Source organism: Eschrichtius robustus, chromosome 7, assembly GCF_028021215.1.
Source record: "Eschrichtius robustus isolate mEscRob2 chromosome 7, mEscRob2.pri, whole genome shotgun sequence".
Lineage (NCBI taxonomy): Eukaryota > Metazoa > Chordata > Mammalia > Artiodactyla > Eschrichtiidae > Eschrichtius > Eschrichtius robustus.
This window is the reverse complement of record NC_090830.1, coordinates 113,873,933-113,891,860: the sequence shown is the minus strand read 5'-3', so window position 1 is coordinate 113,891,860 and position 17,928 is coordinate 113,873,933. Positions and strand designations below refer to the sequence as shown.

Genomic DNA, 17,928 nt, shown 5'->3' with positions numbered 1-17,928 from the left:
GTGTTGGGTCAGGGTCAGAGCTGGGTACATAACTGTTCCGGGAAGGAAGGTGAGGTCCTTGCAAAGCTGTGATGACAGGCTAGTGATAAGAGGCCAAATTAGGACTATCTTTGTTGGCAATAGCCCCCCAGGGAAACCTTGCAAACATGGCAGATTTTAACATCTCTTGTCCCAGATCTGTCTGGGTGGGGCAGTTTCTCCTGGTCTGTCACCTCTTGGCCATATACCGTCCCTCCCTGGAGCCTAGTGGCTCTGAGAGCCCTCTGTCAGTTCCTCATTTGCATTTGGTCACAGGGTTCTGAGTAAGAGGGGCCTTTCCCCACCTTCTTCAGTGACCTCGGTTTCTCTCTCTGCTCTAAGCCCGGGGCTCAGTTGATACTAGTGGCAGCTCTCCCAGGGGTGAGGGTATGGCCAGACTGATAAGAAGCAAGTTTCCGAATGGATGCTGGTACCAGACTCTGCTAGGATTAGGTGATTCCTGCCAGACCTAGAGCTGACTCACTGGCACTGGCCATGGCTGTCATGTAGATTTGTTCAGTGAACATCTGAGTACCTCCTCTGTGCCAGGCCCTATGGTCCAAGCCCAGGGATACCAAGGTGGATACAGTGAGGTCCATGTCCTCAGGACTCTCAGTTGGGTCGGGGAGGTGGGAAAGTAAACAGCAGTTATGATGTGATGTCCAAGTGCTACCATGGCGGAGGCGCAGCGGGCGGGATGTGAGGGAGCCTCCCCAGGGGAGGCATAGATCTGCCTGTGGGTGGGGTGCCGAGTGAGACCTTCTACCCCTGGTTCCCTAAGGTTTTAAATGAGTCAGCCCAGAGAAGAGGGAGAGCAGCCTGCAGAGGCATCTGGTCAGTCTTAGCGTTGGCTGTGCAAGCGTGTCACATCCTCTAAACCGGGCTGGGGCACGTCCTTCGCATCCCCCAGGTACCTGCTGGGCAGTGCTGTTTGAGAGATACCACTGCAGATGGTCACTCGTTCACTAAAGTTGTTGAAGCTTAAAAAGGTCTAATTATAGAATTAATACATATGCCTGTGTTGGAGAGAACTTGCCCCAAAGGTCGCCTCTGACCTGTTCCTTATTGTTAGGAGGACTCTGGCTTCCACTGGTCTCCTAGGGGACACATGCCCTGCCTGTGACAGGAGGGCATGAATCCTGATTCCATACAGCTGCAGGGCCGTGGCCGGCCCAGCCAGGTGCCTGGCACTCGGAAGTGTTCATTAAGTATCTGACAACAGACGGGTCTCCATTGGGGAAATCTTCATCCAGTGGGTCTCCCTCGTGGTTGATGATTGACCGGGATTGACAGGACAGAGAGAGAGCAGCCCTTTCAAGGTACAGGTAAAGACCAGGGGGACCCAGAAAAATGGTCCCAGCTTCTCACACTTGTGCAGCGAGCCAGGACAGGGCCCTCTGAGCACCGGTCTCCTTCCTGGCTTCTCCCCAGGGTGGAAGCTCAGTATTAGCCAGAGTCCCTGAGCTGTGGTGCCAAAGGGTTAACTTCATGCTCCCCAGAGAGCTCGCACACTCCTGACCCTCCCCTGTCCTCCAGGCCCTCCCAGCTGCGGCCTCCTGGGCATAGCTCAGTCACGTGAGAGCCAGATGTGGGGATTTCCCAAGCAGTGATATATGTGTGTGTGTGTGTGTGTGTGTGTGTGTGTGTGTGTGTGTGCGCGTGCGCGTGCGCACGCACACGCACACACACACACTCACACTGCTCTGTTTACGTGGCATCCGAGAGCTCAGGGGATTGGTCCAAACACACGCAGAGCAGGAGCGGGATGGGGGTGATGAGAGGCCCCAGGCTCCAGCCACACACTCTGGGAGGCTGCACCGAGCCCTGCTGAGCCCTGCTCCCACCAGACATCATAGATAAGCCAGTTGTTTTTGCTCAGACTCCCATTTCCTGCAGCATCCATCTTGCCATAGACCATATTGCTTATGGATTAAATTTTTTTTAATCTCTTTGAAGGGCTTTACCGCAGATGCTGGAAGCCCGCAGCCTTCCAGGGATGTTCTACCGGGCTTGGGGGCCTGCCTATGAGTTACTCTGCACAGCACCAGCTGGGCTCAGGGCCTTTCCTGGCCTGAGGATGCCCGTATGTACCTCAGGCCACCCCAGCCAAAACCTAGACTATAGGAAGTGCAGGGCCCTGGGGGCCAAGAAGGCCCTGGAGCAGTGGTATCAGCTGGACCTCAGTTTTCCCGTGAAACCCTTGGGACTGAGGGCATTGCGTGTGTGTCCTTCCATCAGCCACCATGGACTTTCTGGGTACCACCTACTGTGTTCGGTGTGCCGTGAGGATGCTGACAGGGTTAAGACCCTGAAGGAACTTCAGATCTGATTGGAGAGACTCATAACAAATTTTGATTAAGCGCCTACTATGTGCCAGACACTTGCTAGGACTACAACACTATCCAGACATTCTGGAGCCAGTTGACACAGAGACCAGTTGAACAATACAGAGACCCTGCCCAGGGCAAGATAAGGGCAGCCTGCAAACCTTGAAAAGGGGGTCACCCTCAACCTCAGTTCCCAAGTGAACTCTGCCCCTGGCCCCTGCCCCCTCATCCCCACCCCCATCCTCCTCTGGCAGTGTCCAGCCAGATGTCAGCTGAAGTATTGTGAGCCCTGCTCCAAAGGTGGGGTCCAGTTACAGATGCAAGGCCTCCAGGTCTCAGCCCTACTGCATCCTCCCTTCCCCCCATGAGCCCGCGCCCGGGGCACTGCCTGCTATGTTTGGCTCCAGCCTGCTTTCCGGTAGGGTCTGGGCAGCCTGGGGCAATGAGGACACACTTGAGTGGCAGCCCTGACGGCACCAGGCAGGTGGATGAGGGAGCCACGCAGCCTCCCCCAAACCTACACGACCCCCGAAGCAGTCAGGAGTGCCTGGGAGCGTGTCTTTGATTGTAAATATCTGTGCCCCGTCCCTGAGGCTAGAGAGTCAGTTGGTCATAGCCAGGAGCCTCCAGCTGTGCATGTGGTAGATGCTCATTAGATAACTGGCGGTTGATTATTGATAATCTGTTAGTGAAAGTACAGTCCGGGGAAAATAAAACATTGCTTTTTTTGTGGCCCTGGGGTGGGATTGTCAGTCCTGGGTCCATTGCTGTTGACTCCATCTCTCAGGGCTCTTGTGGAGACTGAGCTGGGGGGGGTGGGGGTAGACTGTCGGGCTGGGGGCTGGAGACCCAGCGGCTGCTTACTTCGTCCTGCACCACTGGCCTCTGTTTCTGCTGCTGCTGCTGCCTCATCCTCACGGGCTTTGGCTGGGGGAGCTGGTGGGTGGGGGAATGGGAGGGGGGATACCCCAGTAAGTGGGGGAGGACCACCAAGGCAGCCACCCCAAGGAGGGGGGTGGCTGGGATCCAGGAACTCTGAACAGCGTTGAGTTTGTCTCTTCTGTGCACACCAGCACCCCGGCATGGGGAGAGGTGAGAGCCCGAGAGCGGAGGGGGAGGCCGCCACCCAAGGGGCTACTGTGGGGTCAGGCAGCAGCTGCAGGAGCAGAGGCTCAGAACCCTGCTGGCCTCCCCACACAGCGCCTCTCCGCCCACTGCACCTGTGTTTAACCAGAAGCTGAGGGTTTTTGAGCAGGGTGGGAGAAGGAGGTAGACCTGCCTGCCAGGGCAGCCCCCCTGGGCAGCTGCGGTGCTCCCAGGGGCAGCCTGGGCCTCTCTGCCCACACCCACTTGGGCTGGGCTGTCTCTGCTGGCCCGCCTTGGCCTAGGTGGGTGTCCTTGGACTTAGTCCCTAAGGGGCTGTGGAGTGGCTCCAGCCCTCACCCACCCCGTTCCCCACCTGATCCGGGAGACTGGCTGTGCTCTGACTGCATTGTCTCAGCGGTCAGAGGGTCAGCGGTGCATTCCTGCCCCGGGTTGGGCTGCCCCGACATGGACTCTGGATTCTGGGAAAGGCAGCTCCTGGAGAAGGAGGCAGGCCCCTTCCTACTGGGAGTAAAATGAAAGGAGTATGGCTGCATTTACAAAGGCAAGCCCAACAGAAATAAGTGAGCCTCCCTTGGCCAATGGCTGGGAGGATCCAGAGAATGAAGTCCCCTGGTTTTAGGCCCCTTTGTTCCCCATTCCCAACCAGCTTGCCTGGGCTCAAGTCTGACCCATCACTCCCTTGCTGTGGGGCCTTGGGAAAAAGCTTAACTTTCCTGAGCCTTACTTTCTGCCTCTGTAAAACACAGATTGTTATAAGGATTAAACGTTTAGTCAAATGTTTAACCCAGTAGCTAGCATGCACGTTAAGAAGGTGGGAACTGGGGGCTTCCCTGGTGGCGCAGTGGTTAAGAATTCGCCTGCCGGACTTCCCTGGTGGCGCAGTGGTTAGGAATCCGCCTGCCAATGCAGGGGACTCGGGTTCGAGCCCTGGTCTGGGACGATCCCACATGCCGTGGAGCAACTAAGCCCGTACGCCACAACTGCTCAGCCTGCACTCTAGAGCCTGTGAGCCACAACTACTGAAGCCCTTGCGCCTAGAGCCCGTGCTCCACAACAAGAGAAGCCACCACAATGAGAAGCCCGCGCACCACAACAAAGAGTAGCCCCCGCTCGCCGCAACTAGAGAAAGCCCGCGCGCAGCAACGAAGACCCAACGCAGCCAAAAATAATTAATTAATTAATTAAAAGAAAGTGGGAACTGGTACGCTTGTTCTAGCCTCAGCCCTGCCACTAACTTGCTGTGTGATCTTAGGCAAACTTCTCCTCTCTGGTCCTAAGTCCCCACATGCTCCTTCCAGCCTTTATTTAGCTCAGAATCCTGTGGCCCAGAACCCTCAGGCCTTGGGCAGGACCAGCTACATGATTTACGGGACCTCTTGTTCATAAATGATTAAAGATTTCAAATTGGGGACAGAGGGTATTAAAACAAGAGCAGGGCCCTGCTCAGCATGGGTCCCTGTGCGCCTGCGCAGATCACACCGCCTGAAGCCAACCCTGCCTTGGAGGCTGTGAGCATAGGAGGCAGGGCCAGGGGTCTGGGCTGCTGGTGTAGCAGCACTGACCCCTCACCTCCCCAGTCCAAGGGCGTGATTTTTTCATGCCGTAGGTATTGATGATGAGCTGGAGGCAGCTGCTCACCCTGGAGCAGGCTGCAGAGAGCTGCCCCTGTGGGTAGGTAGCAGCTCACACACCTTACGGCAGGACGCTCCCCAACTTCCACCCGTGTGACTGTGGACTGGAAGTCATGTTTGAGTTATTGCTTGTTCTCTGTCTTGACCATCTTAATTCACGCCATGCTTTTTCCGGATGCCATTCGTATCACTTTCACTGTTGTGCCACTGTTTCTGCTGCTCTGAGCATGATGACCTATTTCAGGCCCTACATATCATGTAGGTCAAGCTGCTCCTTCTTTGTGAAGCACTGTTAGCCTTCGAGGGCTCTGGTAAAGATTTGAGCTACTTCATGCCTATGACAGTACAGTGCCTGCCACAAGGGATGTGCTCTCGTGAAAAAGTAGCTCCTTCTCCTTCTACTGTTAAATAAAATAACAGGGCTAGCAGCTGTCAAGCCCTAATTAGCTGATGACCTGAAAGCAGTGGCTGAGTTCCCTGGTGGCCTAGTCAAAAAGGAAAAGAAACATGTGGAGTCTAGGAAATTTAAGAAATCTAGCCCTATGTAAGTTTCAGGTGTACAAAAGGAGAGAAAAGACTAGAATACAACAGATATTTAGAAACCAGTTCAAGGCTGCAGCGAGGTAAGAACAATAGAATTCCCAAAGAGAGAGAGGTCTTGAGTGTTCAAGTACGCTGAGATATTGAAGAATGGAAGGACACAGAGACAACAGGGGGGTATTCATTCCTGGCAGGGGCCCTGCTCCTCCTCCCCTCCCAGGAGCCCAGGGCGGGGGCTGTGTAAGCCGATAAGGCGGGTGACCCTGCCCTGGTCCCCCTGAGCCCTTGGTTTGCTTTCATTCTCCGAGGAATTTATGCTGTTGGCTGTTCTCCTGTCTCTCCCACCTGGGCTTTCAGCCCACTCTGGATTTATTAGTTTGGATGGGTGGAACTTGCTTTACACCAGGGGAGAATTTCTGGAAGCATGGTTTGAGACTAGATTTGGGTAAATTGAACCCAATTCTCACTGCTCTGGAGTTACTCAACATGAAAAGAAACATTACAGAGCAATAGGAGTCCCTCTCCTAACTTAAGTCTATCCAGTTGTTTGTTACGTAGTCCTTGGGTGTATATGTGTTTGGGGGGAACGTCCTTAAAGTCAGGGGCCCCTGTAATATTGTTCTTTGATTTCTCATAATCACCTGGACCCGACAAGAGTCAGGTTCAGCACCTAAGTGTCATCAGGACTTGCAGGCACCTGGTTTTCTCTGGGCCTGGATTCTTGCTGGTCCAGCAAGCCAGGAGAAGTGGCTGTAGCGGGAACATGAGTCCTGTGGGATGGCCATGGGAGGGACCCTGTCTCCATGCCTCCCGTCTCCCAGGCACACACTGCTTTAGTCATCAGCTTTGTCCCTGTCACCCGCTCCCCTTCTGTGTTCCAGGGGCCTAATTCCTACCCCTCCAAAACCTTTCACAGGCACTAGGCCATTTCACTCTTAAAGCAGACCTGCAACAAAAAAGACGTGGTAGATATTTTTATCCCCATTTCACAGAAGGAAAAGGGGCTCAGAGATTTGCTAAATGCCCCAGAATCAGTGAGCTAAGTGAGAGAGTAAGCGCAAGAACCAAGATTTTAAAACAATTCTGGCTTCAGTTCCTCTCTGTCTTATGTGCCTCCCGAACTGTTGGACTTCTTCACTTGAGTTTCCTATATTGAGTGTGTGTTCAAGTGGTTTTCCCTGGAAAGGTGGTCTGTTTCTCTGGAAAGATTTGTTTCAGCTGTGGTGTACTTGCATTATGGAGACTAGCAGGTTACTGCTGGAAGAGTCTAGAACATGAAACAAGTATCCTGGAGATCAGTGGGCCCAAAATGCTTGATTTTACAGATGTGGCCCAGAGAAGTCAAGCCATTTGCCCAAGGTCACACAGCCAGTCCTCAGCAAAACCAGTTGTGCAGATTCCCAGTCTCACGCCCCTTGCTTTCCACCAGGCCCCGTGACTCTGCTCTGTAGGGCCCTTGGTTCTGTCACCAGAGAGAGGGGGGTAGAGACAGCAGGGAGGGCAGGAAGCAGTTGGTTTGTGTCACTCACAGCTGCTCATTTGGCTGCGCCTGCCTTTTGCTCCTTTGCCCCGTCTCTCCTCCTCACCATTTTCCCAGCCCTGAGCCAGCAGCCATGTCTGCCTCCTGGCTGGGGGGCCAGGGTTTGTGAGCCAGGGGGCCACTCCTCTGTTCATTGCAATGAGGCGGAGGGGGGTCCTTCCCGCCCTGGGAGAGGGCTTGCTCGGGTGGGCTGGAGAGAAGGCACTCCAAAGGGGGGAAATTTGGGGTGGGAGCCATGGAACTGGATTAATTCTGCGGATCCAGGGGACTGGGAAATAAATCATGTTTTAAAAAGGCTTTTTTTTAAAGACAGGCTCGTTTCTGGTCCGCTTCCCATTTTCCTTTGGAAAGAGGGAAGGCCTGCTTATTGGGGGGGAAGGGGGTGGGCATGAGTTCAGGTTGTTCCACATTTAGGAGTGGGGGCTCGGTTTCCAGAGGCTGAGGGATCTTTTCCTGTCTGCCCTCCCTGGCCTGCCCAAATGCCCACACCCCAAAGGCCCAGAAGGGCATCGGACCCTTCAAGATGACTGTTGAAAAAACCAACCAAGCAGCAAAGGCCTCGGGAGCATTTAGTCCACATGGGCCAACAGCCTCCACTTCTCTCCCCTGGGGATTTGGAGCAGCTCCCCTTCTCTGAGAACCTCATCTCCCAGCCTTGGGTCTGGCAAACCACTGCCCACAGGCCAAGCCCAGCCCACCATGTGTTTTTTTTTTAAATTTATTTAATTAATTAATTTATTTTGGCTGCGTTGGGTCTCCGTTGCTGCGCGCGGGCTTTCTCTAGTTGCGGCGAGTGGCGGCTACTCTTCGTTGGGGTGCGCGGGCTTCTCATTGCGGCGGCTTCTCTTGTTGCGGAGCACGGGTGCATGGGCTTCAGTAGTTGTGGCACGCAGGCTCAGTAGTTGTGGTGCACGGGCTTAGTTGCTCCACGGCATGTGGGATCTTCCCGGACCAGGGCTCGAACCCGTGTCCCCTGCATTGGCAGGTGGATTCTTAACCACTGCGCCACCAGGGAAGCCCCCCACCATGTGGTTTTGTAAGTAAAGTTTTATTGGCACACAGCTCGTTCATTCCTCTACGGATTGTAACAGCAGAGGTAAGTAGTCTCGACAGAGGCCACGTGGCCCACAAAGCCTAAAATATTGACTCTCTGGCCCTTCACAGAAAGTCCGTCGACCCCTGTTTTAGCAGAACACATATTCCTGGGTCCTCCAGGCCCAGGCCAAATGAATTCCCTTGGCTCACTGACGGACATTAGCACTTCCCAAAACATTTCCTTCCGAAGAACCCGAAGCAAAGTGTACAAAGTAACGAAGCCAGCAGAGATGGAGAGAGGTGTGGGCGACCTCTTAAGTTGGCTCAGCCCAGGGCTGGGTGGGGCCAGATGGTGTTGGGATGGGTCTGGCGTTAGGCCTGCCCAGGGGCGTTAGGATGGCCTTGCTGGGTGGCAGCCACTTGGCCGCATTTGGGGCACAGCATCAAGAAGTCATAACCCCAGCAAGATCTGGCACCAGACAATGAAGCCCCACATTCTGAACTGAGACCCCCTCAACCACAGCAGTTGAAAGCCTCGGAGTGTGTCTGCTTTGTCTCGGCCCTGCCAGGGCATGAAAGCCGGGCCAGCATGGCTCCTGCTGTCCCAGGAGGCTTCTGGCTGCTAGGCCTGGTCAGAGACTCTGGCCACAGGATGCTTGTCTGTGGGTGTAGTCCCCCAGAGTCCCTTTACCCCCAATTCCAGCTGACCCAGTGTCTGTGGGAAGCATGTCTGTGTGCCAGCATTTTCTTGATGCATCTAGTATTGAAATGCCATCTGGTTCTCGTCCTTGCAACTCCAGGAGCCTGATTTTCCTGCTGCCCCACAGAGCTGATTGAACCAAGCTCATGGGATATGCCCAGGGAAGAGGTTCAGAGAGGTTAAGTAACTTTATCAAAGGGGCAGAGCCTGGATTTGAATCCAGACAGACTCCAGAGGCCGCGCCACACCTCTCCAGCGGATCCCCACTCTGTTGGTTTACAGTGAGCACTGGAAGGGCCAGGCTTCCCAGGTCTACATAGTGAGCCAGCCTGCAATTGGAAGGTGGCTTGCTGAGCGAGCGACAGTTAGGTGCTTTAAATGGTGAGCGGCATCAGACTGAGGCCTGAAGCCTGTGTCACCACAAGAGATGAACACTGTACTAGCTGCGTGACCTGGACCAAGTTACTTAACCTCTGGTTCATAGTCTTCACCTGCAAAATGGAGGGAGTTCCTTATCGCTGTAGGTTTATTATGAAAAACAGATGAGTTACTATATGTAAGTGCTCAGTACAATGCTTGGTGTACAGTAGGTGCTGTATAAATGTTGCTGCTGTGATGATTACCATTACTATCTATCGGGCCACTCTCCTGGCCAACACCAGGCAAGCAGCCCAAGGGTTTGCCTCTCAGACTTGCATCTCCACGTTTCCTTCTCGCTGTAGCCACTGTAGCCAACGCTGTTCTCCTTTGGAGGCAGTGAGCAGTTCAGCAGAGGAAGCACCAGTTGGGGTGTCCCAGACCTGGTTCCATTTCTGGCTCTGCTACTCTGGCCTCTTGGGAACTTGGGCCAGTTCCTTCCCCTGTCTAAGCTCAGATTCCACCCCTGTAAAATGGGGCAAAAGGTGTGTACCCAGCTCAAGGACCTGGGTGTAAATGAGCCACTGTTCACTGTAGGTAAACTGTCAGCATTACGTGTTGACCCTCTGATATTCTAGAAATGTCCACACCATTGATTAGTCTAAGAGCTTTTTGCCTCATAATGTTACTATATCACATCTCATGATCTTAAGTTGTTTTAGGTGCTTTGACGTTGTTCCTCCCTCTCGGCAGGAAGGCACCCTCATTTCACAGATGAGGAACCTGAGGCCCAGATCACACATGGCTGTCTGAGCCTGGACGAGAGCCCTCGTTTCTTCTGGTCACTAAAGGTCCCCGTTCTTCTGGGTTGGAGTTGGGGTGTGAGACTTTTTAAAATGAAGCTTCCTTCCATTTTGCCAGGGCCTGTCTGTCTGCCTCAATGCTTAGGCCTGGGGTAAGGGCTGGACGAGACATTGAGGCCCAGTGGTGCAGTGGCTGGAGACTGGCCTTGGGCTCTCCAACCTGACGTTTAAGGTTCCAGGCCCAGGCTGCTGAGTGTGCTGGCCTGGTGAGGATCAGGGCCAGCCACCCACGTGGCCAGAGAGGAAGGTCCAGGCTGCCTTCTCCAGGGCAGCGATAACCCACGGGCCCTGTTCCAGGCCCGGATCGTGTAGGATTCTCTGTGCTCCAGAGGATTCCTGCGTTTTGCAGACACCTCATTATCCCCGTCCTGGCCAGCAGTGTCCCAGCTCCTCTGTAATCACTCAGGCCCACGCCCAGCAGCACTTCCAGGGCCAGGAAATCACTCGCCTCGCCTCCCCTCCCTTCTCCTCCCCTCCCCTCCCCTCCTCCCCTCCCCTCCCCTCCCCTCCCCTCCCCTCCCCTCCCCTCCCCTCCCCTCCCCCGCCTTCCGCCCCGGCGGCCCGACTCAGAGCCCTGCCGGCAACCACTTGGCCTGTGGATCTCCTGCCTGCCTAACGGTTCTCTCTTCTCCTCTGATTCTCTTCTCCTCTGATTCTCTTCTCTCCTGCTGCTGCTTGCTCTCGGGGGACTCGGAAGTGTGGCTCTCCAGCTGGGCTGAGTCTCCTAAGAAGAACGTGACAGGTACTGCCTGGTGTGCATGTGAGTGCATGTGTGTGAACATGTGTGTCCCTGGCATGCAGGCCCACGGAGCCGGTGCCCTGTGATGTGTAGCAGCTCTTTGTCAGCGTGTTGGCGTCTTCTCAGCCGTCCCCTCTGCCTTCCTTCCAACCCTTTTTAGGTCCCACATCCAGCCTTGGAGCCCTTTGATGGGTGATGACCACATAGCACCGTGTGTCAGCAAATGCACCCTGGACCCGGAATGTGTGGGTTTAAATCCCGGCTGTGCCACGTCCTGGTCTCGTGTTACGTAACCTCTCTAGCCTCCCTAAGCGGATGCGGTAGCATCTCACCGGGAGCCTGGCGCACAGAAAGTGCTCAGGTGGTGGGGAGGCTCCCATCACCTTCCACCCCTGTGAGATGGGCCAGCTGAAGATGATTAGTCTCCCTTCAGGCTGCTAATCCGAGGCAGAGAGCTGAAGTCTCCAACACCCCAGCTGAGGCAGTGGCCGGTAGGGGGGTGGGGAGTCTTGTAACTGCGATGATGTCACAGCCCCCATGCCCCAGGGATCCAGAGCTTGGACCTGCCTCTGGTCTCGGGGCTTCTGGACCTTGGGCTGCCTGGGCACCCATAGCCCTCAGGGACTTGGGCTTGTGCTCTGTGTCTGGGCAGAGCTGGGACAGAGGTCAGAGGCTTACCTTTAGCCTTGGTTTTACTGGACAATGGTAGAAAAATCTGGATAGCAGTGTTCTCAGCTGTTAGATGGAGATGGTGTCAGGTAGAGGGAAGGGATTTCCAGAAGGGTCTTCTAGAAGCCTCTCCATTTTTGCGAGTGCCACCTGGCCCTCCTTCCCCAGCCCAAACCTGAGAGCAGAGGTGAGGGTCGGGGTTGGGGGACAAAACAGAAAGGTCAGAGGTTGAGGGGAGGGGGTTGGACCAGCCCCTCCCCTCACAGCCGTAGGCAGGGAACGGGAGGTGAACAGCCTGGGCGGGCGGGCGGGCAGAGGAGAAGGCCGCAGGCAGAGGACCTCTTGCCTGTCCCAAGCCCCTCGCAGTCATCCTTCTCGTGTTGCCTGTGACGAGGGCCTCGGCCTGAGCTAATCACTGGGCTCCCGTCCCTTTTTTCCCTCTCTCGAGACAGTGAGCCAGAGCCCACTTGGCCCACAACAATACATTTTATTCACCAAACGTATAGCCTGGCTGCCCGAGGGCCTATGGAGAGGCCGGCAGGCTGAGGCTGGCCTGGGAGGAATCAGTTGTGAGAGACTGAAGGGACCTTGGTGGGACACCCAGGGTTTGGGGGGTCATGGAGAGCATGGGGAGCCTGGGATGGGGGCCACCGTAGGGTTTGGCTTCTCAGGATGAGCCCAGCTGTTTGGAGAGAGAGGCTGAGGGGAGGCCATGTGGGCTGGGGGAAACCGCCAGACCAGGGCCGGAGTCTTGGGCAAGTCGCCACGTCTCTCTGGGCCGGCCTTGGTTTCCCCATCTGGAATGTTGGCAAGTCCAGTGAGACTGGAAACTCAGAGGTAAGGGGCTGATGCTGGGGATCCTTGTAGATAAGGGGCCTCAGGCTGCTTGGGCTGGCATCCATCCATAAGTGGGCCCTGGGGGTTCTGATATGGCTCTCCAGCTGGCAAATGCTCGCTGCCTGCCAGGAGGTGGCGTCTGAGAAAGGCATGAGAAGGAACAGAGCCATGGCCGCTTCTCCTGGTGACTGTGGCCCTTGCCCTGACCTGCGTGCTGGTTTTTTTGTTTTGGTTTGGTTTTTATAAATTTATTTATTTATTTTGGCTGCATTGGGTCTTCGTTGCTGCACGCGGGCTTCCTCTAGTTGCGGCAAGTGGGGGCTACTCTTTGTTGCAGTGCGCGGGCTTCTCATTGCGGTGGCTTCTCTTGTCGTGGACACGGGCTCTAGGCGCGCGGGCTTCCGTAGTTGTAGCATGCAGCGTCAGTAGCACGGCTTCCGTAGTCGTAGCATGCAGCCTCAGCCTCTCGCGGGCTCCAGAGCGCAGGCTCAGTAGTTGTGGCGCAGGGGCTTAGTTGCTCCGCAGCATGTGGGATATTCCCGGACCAGGGCTTGAACCCGTGTTCCCTGCACTGGCAGGCAGATTCTTAACCACTGCGCCACCAGGGAAGCCCCTGCATGCTGGTTTTGAGGCTTCAGAGCAACCTAAGCCCTTCCTCTCCTCCCCAAATCTCCCATTTCCTGTTTGCTTTATAAACAGTCTACAGTTTACATAGGGCATTAACCCCATCACCTTATACCATGCTCAAACAACCCCACAAAGTAGGTACTGTTATTGTTCCTGTTTATGGATGAGGAAGCTAAAGCTCAGAGAGATTAAGTGTCCTCTGCAGGGTCACAGAGCTAATAAGGACAAGGCAGGACGGGACTTCAGACCCTCAGACTCCAGTTTGATGCTTTCGCATCACGACTCTCAGGTAATTGTTGTGTCCAGTGCCATGTCCTATGGCACCAGTCCTGAGGCGTCTGTCTTTCCTCATCAGGGAGACTCTTGTCTAAAGCACATGATCTGGTTGGAGAGCAGTGCCCCACAAGAAAATCCAGTGCATTACAGGAGCAAGCACTATAGCTGAGTGATTGGATGGTTCCTGGAGGGGCAGAGATGGTTGGGTAGAATTGGGGTTGGTAAAGGGGAAGGCATTCCAAGCAGGGGGAACAGCTAAAGCAGAGGCTTGGACATAAGAACCAGCATAGAAGAGTGTGACTGGCACACAGTGGGTGCTTGATATATGTGTGTTGGATAAATGAATGTTGCCTGGATCAGAGTTGTGCGTCAGGGAACTTGGGGAGCTCAGGTTGTCAAGAAAGACTGAGCTTGAATTTGGCCTTTCTTCTTTAGGCAGCAGGGACCCAGTGAAGGTGCTGGAGCAGTGGATTGACTTAGCAAAAGCCTCATTTAGAAGCCTAAGTTGGCAGCCAGATCAGGCAGGAGCCAGGGGTCCATCCACTTGGTAGCTAGAGGAATGCAGGTGTGAGGCAAGCGTGGGGCAGGGCTCTGGGGCACTGCCAGAGCCCCAGCAGATCCAGCCACGGGCTCTGAGAAAGGCACAAAGATGAGATGGATGAGACCCTGACAAAAAGTCCCCTTCCAATCTGGGAGAGACTCTTCTCTCTATAAGGAGTACTCACCTTCTCCATGCCACTGCCAAACGCTTCCTATCTGAAGACAGGAGGCTCGCTCCACTTCATCTCCCCCTCCCTCGGGCTGACTCCTTCAGCCCCCAATTTTCCAGGCCTTGGCTGGGAGGGGAACCAGAGCAGCCTCTGTGGGATGACATCACCCACCGGCCTGCCTGACGAGTGGTTTCTCATCTGGATACCTGCTCCCAGCTCACACCCATCCGAGCAGCCCTGGGCAGGCAACACCCTAAGAGGTAGATGCCAGAGAGCGTGAGCTTGTGCTGGGGGAGGGGAGGGCAGTGACAAAGACAGAGTGTCTGTCTGTGTGTCCATCTGTCCGTCCCCTAGGCTGTGTGCTACTGCTTGTCTTCTGTGCTCTGGAATGCCTGGAGAACATTTTCTTAACTTTTCTACCTGTGTCCCAGAGTGTCAGTCTTCAGAAAGCTCAGGCCAATTTCCAAGGGGTGGCGTGGAGGTGGGAGCAGTATGTGGGTTTTTCCCCTTTAAAATCTTGCCTCAGATTTCCTTGGCTTGGATTAAAATGAGCTGATGTCTCTCCATTCCCCAGCACCCTGCTTATCCTCTCGAGCAGCTTTTGGCCACAAATCCATCACTCCTTGTTTCTCCCTGCCTCTGTTTCCCCATCTCCCCTTTCTCCCTTCCAGAATTTAGTTGTCTAGTTTTCCCAGATTTCGGAGGTGAGGCCCTGCCTGGTGTATCCATATTGGCTCAAAGCAAGCCGTTAAATCACTGTTCATCTATCTGTCCATTCATTCATTCATTTCACCAACAGTTGCAGAGTGCACACCCCCAGTGGGCACTGTGGTCTGGTCAACAGATGCTACAAGAGTCGAGAAGAAACCCACGCTCCAGTCTTTATTAAGCAGCAACTATTTGCCAGAGGTGGGGTGGGTAGGATGAGGCAGGGCCCCTCCTCGGGATCAGTGGCTCTCTATAGGCCACATACAGGGCACAAGTCAGGACACAAGCAGCGGTGTCAGGCGGACATGGGTTCAATCCCAGCTGTGTGACCTTAGGAAAATTGCCTCATGAGCCTTACTTAGTCTGCCTGTGTGTGAAATGGGGCTATAACAAGGGCCTACACCTGGGTTGTTCTGAGGATCAGCTATGGTCTGCATTAGGTAGTGCTGTCCCGAGTGAGCACTAATGAAAGCTTGCTATTAATTGTCAGCATCATCTGGGCTCTCAGGATTTGGAAGCTCTCTAACCAGCTGGAGAACTCCTGTCTTCTGTTTGTATCTTGAGTTTTCCTTTCCCACAAACTGGAAAGGGAGCCCCTGTGTCCCACAAGGGCAGGGGCTGGCCCTTTTTGTGCTGGGTGCACTCACTGCCAGCCCCCCAGGGACACAGTGGGAGGTAGCCTCTGTCAGCTCCGTGCCCAGCGCTGCCTCTGTGCAGCTAGCAGGGGTAGGCACGGAAGCTGGCCCAATCTGAGTGCAGAGCCAGGCCCGCCCTGCTGCCTAGGTATTGGTTGCATTTTGGCCTGAAATACAATCTTGGCTTCGGATGGGCTGCCTGGGGCAGTGCATGTGCACATCCATGTGGCAGGCCTCAGCTGGGACAGGGTCCCTCCTCCGTCTCCAAAGGACTGAGCTGGGGCTGCAGGGTCCACACCTCATGGGAGAAAATTGCCAGGGGGCAGTGGGTTTCTTTCCCTTCCATCGCCCCCGCCCTAGGTTGGATGGAGCCTCCCACACAGAAAGACCCAAAGATCTAAGCAGCGTTTCTCACCCTGGCTGTGTATGAGAACCATGGGAGAGGAGGGGGTGTCTAAAAAATACCTGAGACCAATTCAGTCTGCATCTCTGTGTGTGGGGCTCAGGCATCAGTGTACTTTAGAAGCTCCCCATATCTTGTGGGACCAAGTTGAGGATCATCGTGCTAGGAGAATGGGATGTCTGGAAACAGAAGTCAGAGGCAGTTCTGTAATGGAAAGATAGATGGGCTTGAACCTAAAACACTGAGTGAATTTGGTTCTCTCCATAGCAACTGTGTGAGCTGGGGCAAGCCTCTTGTCCTCTCTGGGTCTCTGAGGTGTCTTTTGTGAAGTGGGAAGGTAACAAGGTTGTTGTGGGGATAAAATGGGAGAGTGTATGAGCCTGGCATAGAACATTTGCCAAGTTAGACTCAGGCATGTGGGGAATGTAGCTGCAGGCTGAAGCACCAAGGGGGCCATGTGGAGCCTGGGGACCCTCTCAACCATTTCTATAGCCAGGCTGGTGGTGTGAAGCCCCCAGCCTTTCAGGAGACTGGTAGATGTATAGGGCGATAGACACAGAGTTTAAGAAGTATGCTAGGAATTCCTTTTGCCGGGGAGATGGAGAGGGGGGTCTGGGAAGGCTTCCTGTAGGAGGTGACCAGTGGGTCTCTGGTTCATGGATCCTTTCAGCTCCTAGCCGGCCATGTGTTATCTTAGGTGCTCTGTCCCCACTGCACCCTAGTGATGGTAATAGTGAGGCGCAGAGAGCTTTCAGCAGCACATTCAATGCTGCACAGCCAGTAAGCCGAGATGGGCACCCAATCTGTCTACCTTCCAGCCTGGCGTTTGCTTAATAAATGTTGCACTGGTCCAGTGGCTAAAGAGGACAGAGAGGCTGCTCGCTCCCTGCCCTCTTCCTGCTTAGCCCCACCTTTTGACCCTTCAAGCTCCTGAAACTGCCAGGAGAGGGCAGCTGGTGGCTTCCGGGAGCCTGACCACAAGCCCCAGCAGAGCTTAAAGGCAGAGGGAGGCTGAGTCGGTCTCCATGTGGCCGGAGGGCGGCAGCCAGGCCGGACGATGCCCCTTCGGGAAGCGGGCCTGGGGGCACGGGCCTGAGGCTGGTTCCCGGGGGACCAGGCCCATGGGCTCAGTGGCCGCGCCTAGGTGAGCCCGAGGGGCAGCAATGGAGCCGAACTTGAGGAAAAGTTGGCGGGGGGCGGGCTGGGCTCTCCAGCGCTGGCGCTGGGACTTTCTTCTTGGGTTTCAAGTAAACAGTCTCGGCCCTCCTCCCCCTCCCCTGCCTCCACCCCCGGCTCCTCATTCGATGGGTCTCATGTGTTTCTATTTAAGGGCTGCGAGTAAACCCCAGTGATTGGCGGCCTCAAACCCTCTTGACTTCTCGCCTGGGCCCAGCCTGCCGTGGAGCCGTCCTCTCCCGCTCTCTCCCTCTCCCGCCCAAGGGGAGGACTGCTGACTCTCTTTCTCTGGGTTTACAGGGGTTGGGGAGAGGCCCGAGCCCTCCTCCTCGCCTGGCCTTTCCTCTCTCCTCTGCTCCGGCCTCAGCCCCCATGGGCCGCCCGCCCGCCCACCCGCCTGCGGCCCTCCCCTCGCACCCCTGCGGCCGAGGGGGCCGGAGAGACCACGTCCGCCCCAGGCCTCTCCTCCGACTCCCTCTCCCTCGTGCCGGGCTGTGATTGATTCATCGCGGCCGCAGGCTTTTTCCTCTGAGTCCCCTCGGCCTCTGTCTCGTCTCTGTCTCTCCCTCCGCGCCCCCCACCGCTGGCCCCCGGCTCCCCATGTCCCCCGGTCCCCGCGGCACAGCGGGCCGGTGTGGGGCCCTGCTATATGGCCTGTCCTTGGGGCCCGGCGAGCTGCGAGCCCTGGCTGCGGGCGGCCCCTCCGAGCGGCGCTGGCGACCGAGCAGCCTCCCCCGAGGCCGATGGACAGGGGGCGCCCCGGCCGCGGGGCCATGGCTGGCCGCTGGCTCACCGCATGCTTTCTGCCCTCGCCAGGTGCCGACACCCACGCCGAGCCCATGATCCTGGAACAGTACGTGGTGGTGTCCAACTATAAGAAGCAGGAGAACTCGGAGCTGAGCCTCCAGGCCGGGGAGGTGGTGGATGTCATCGAGAAGAACGAGAGCGGTGAGTGCCCAGCTGGCTGGCCGGCCGCTCGGGCGAGGAGCCCGGCTGGTTTTTGTTCCCCTCCTCCTCCCCCACCTCTGCA

At 55.7% G+C, this 17,928-nt stretch overlaps 1 protein-coding gene across 4 annotated transcripts in view; it reads left to right on the top strand.

The window, feature by feature from the left end:
- The window catches only part of SH3PXD2A (SH3 and PX domains 2A), a 246,525-nt gene that overhangs the window by 169,910 nt on the left and 58,687 nt on the right, over positions 1–17,928 (top strand). The window contains exons 7-8 of one of the 4 annotated variants that reach the window (XM_068548503.1): positions 10,816–10,860; positions 17,715–17,846. In XM_068548503.1, coding sequence (XP_068404604.1) covers positions 10,816–10,860; positions 17,715–17,846 — 177 coding nt within the window. Of the gene's footprint in view, positions 1–10,815; positions 10,861–12,230; positions 12,364–16,759; positions 16,867–17,714; positions 17,847–17,928 lie in introns of those variants that run through there. The other 3 variants (XM_068548500.1, XM_068548502.1, XM_068548499.1) reach the window with 3 other exon arrangements.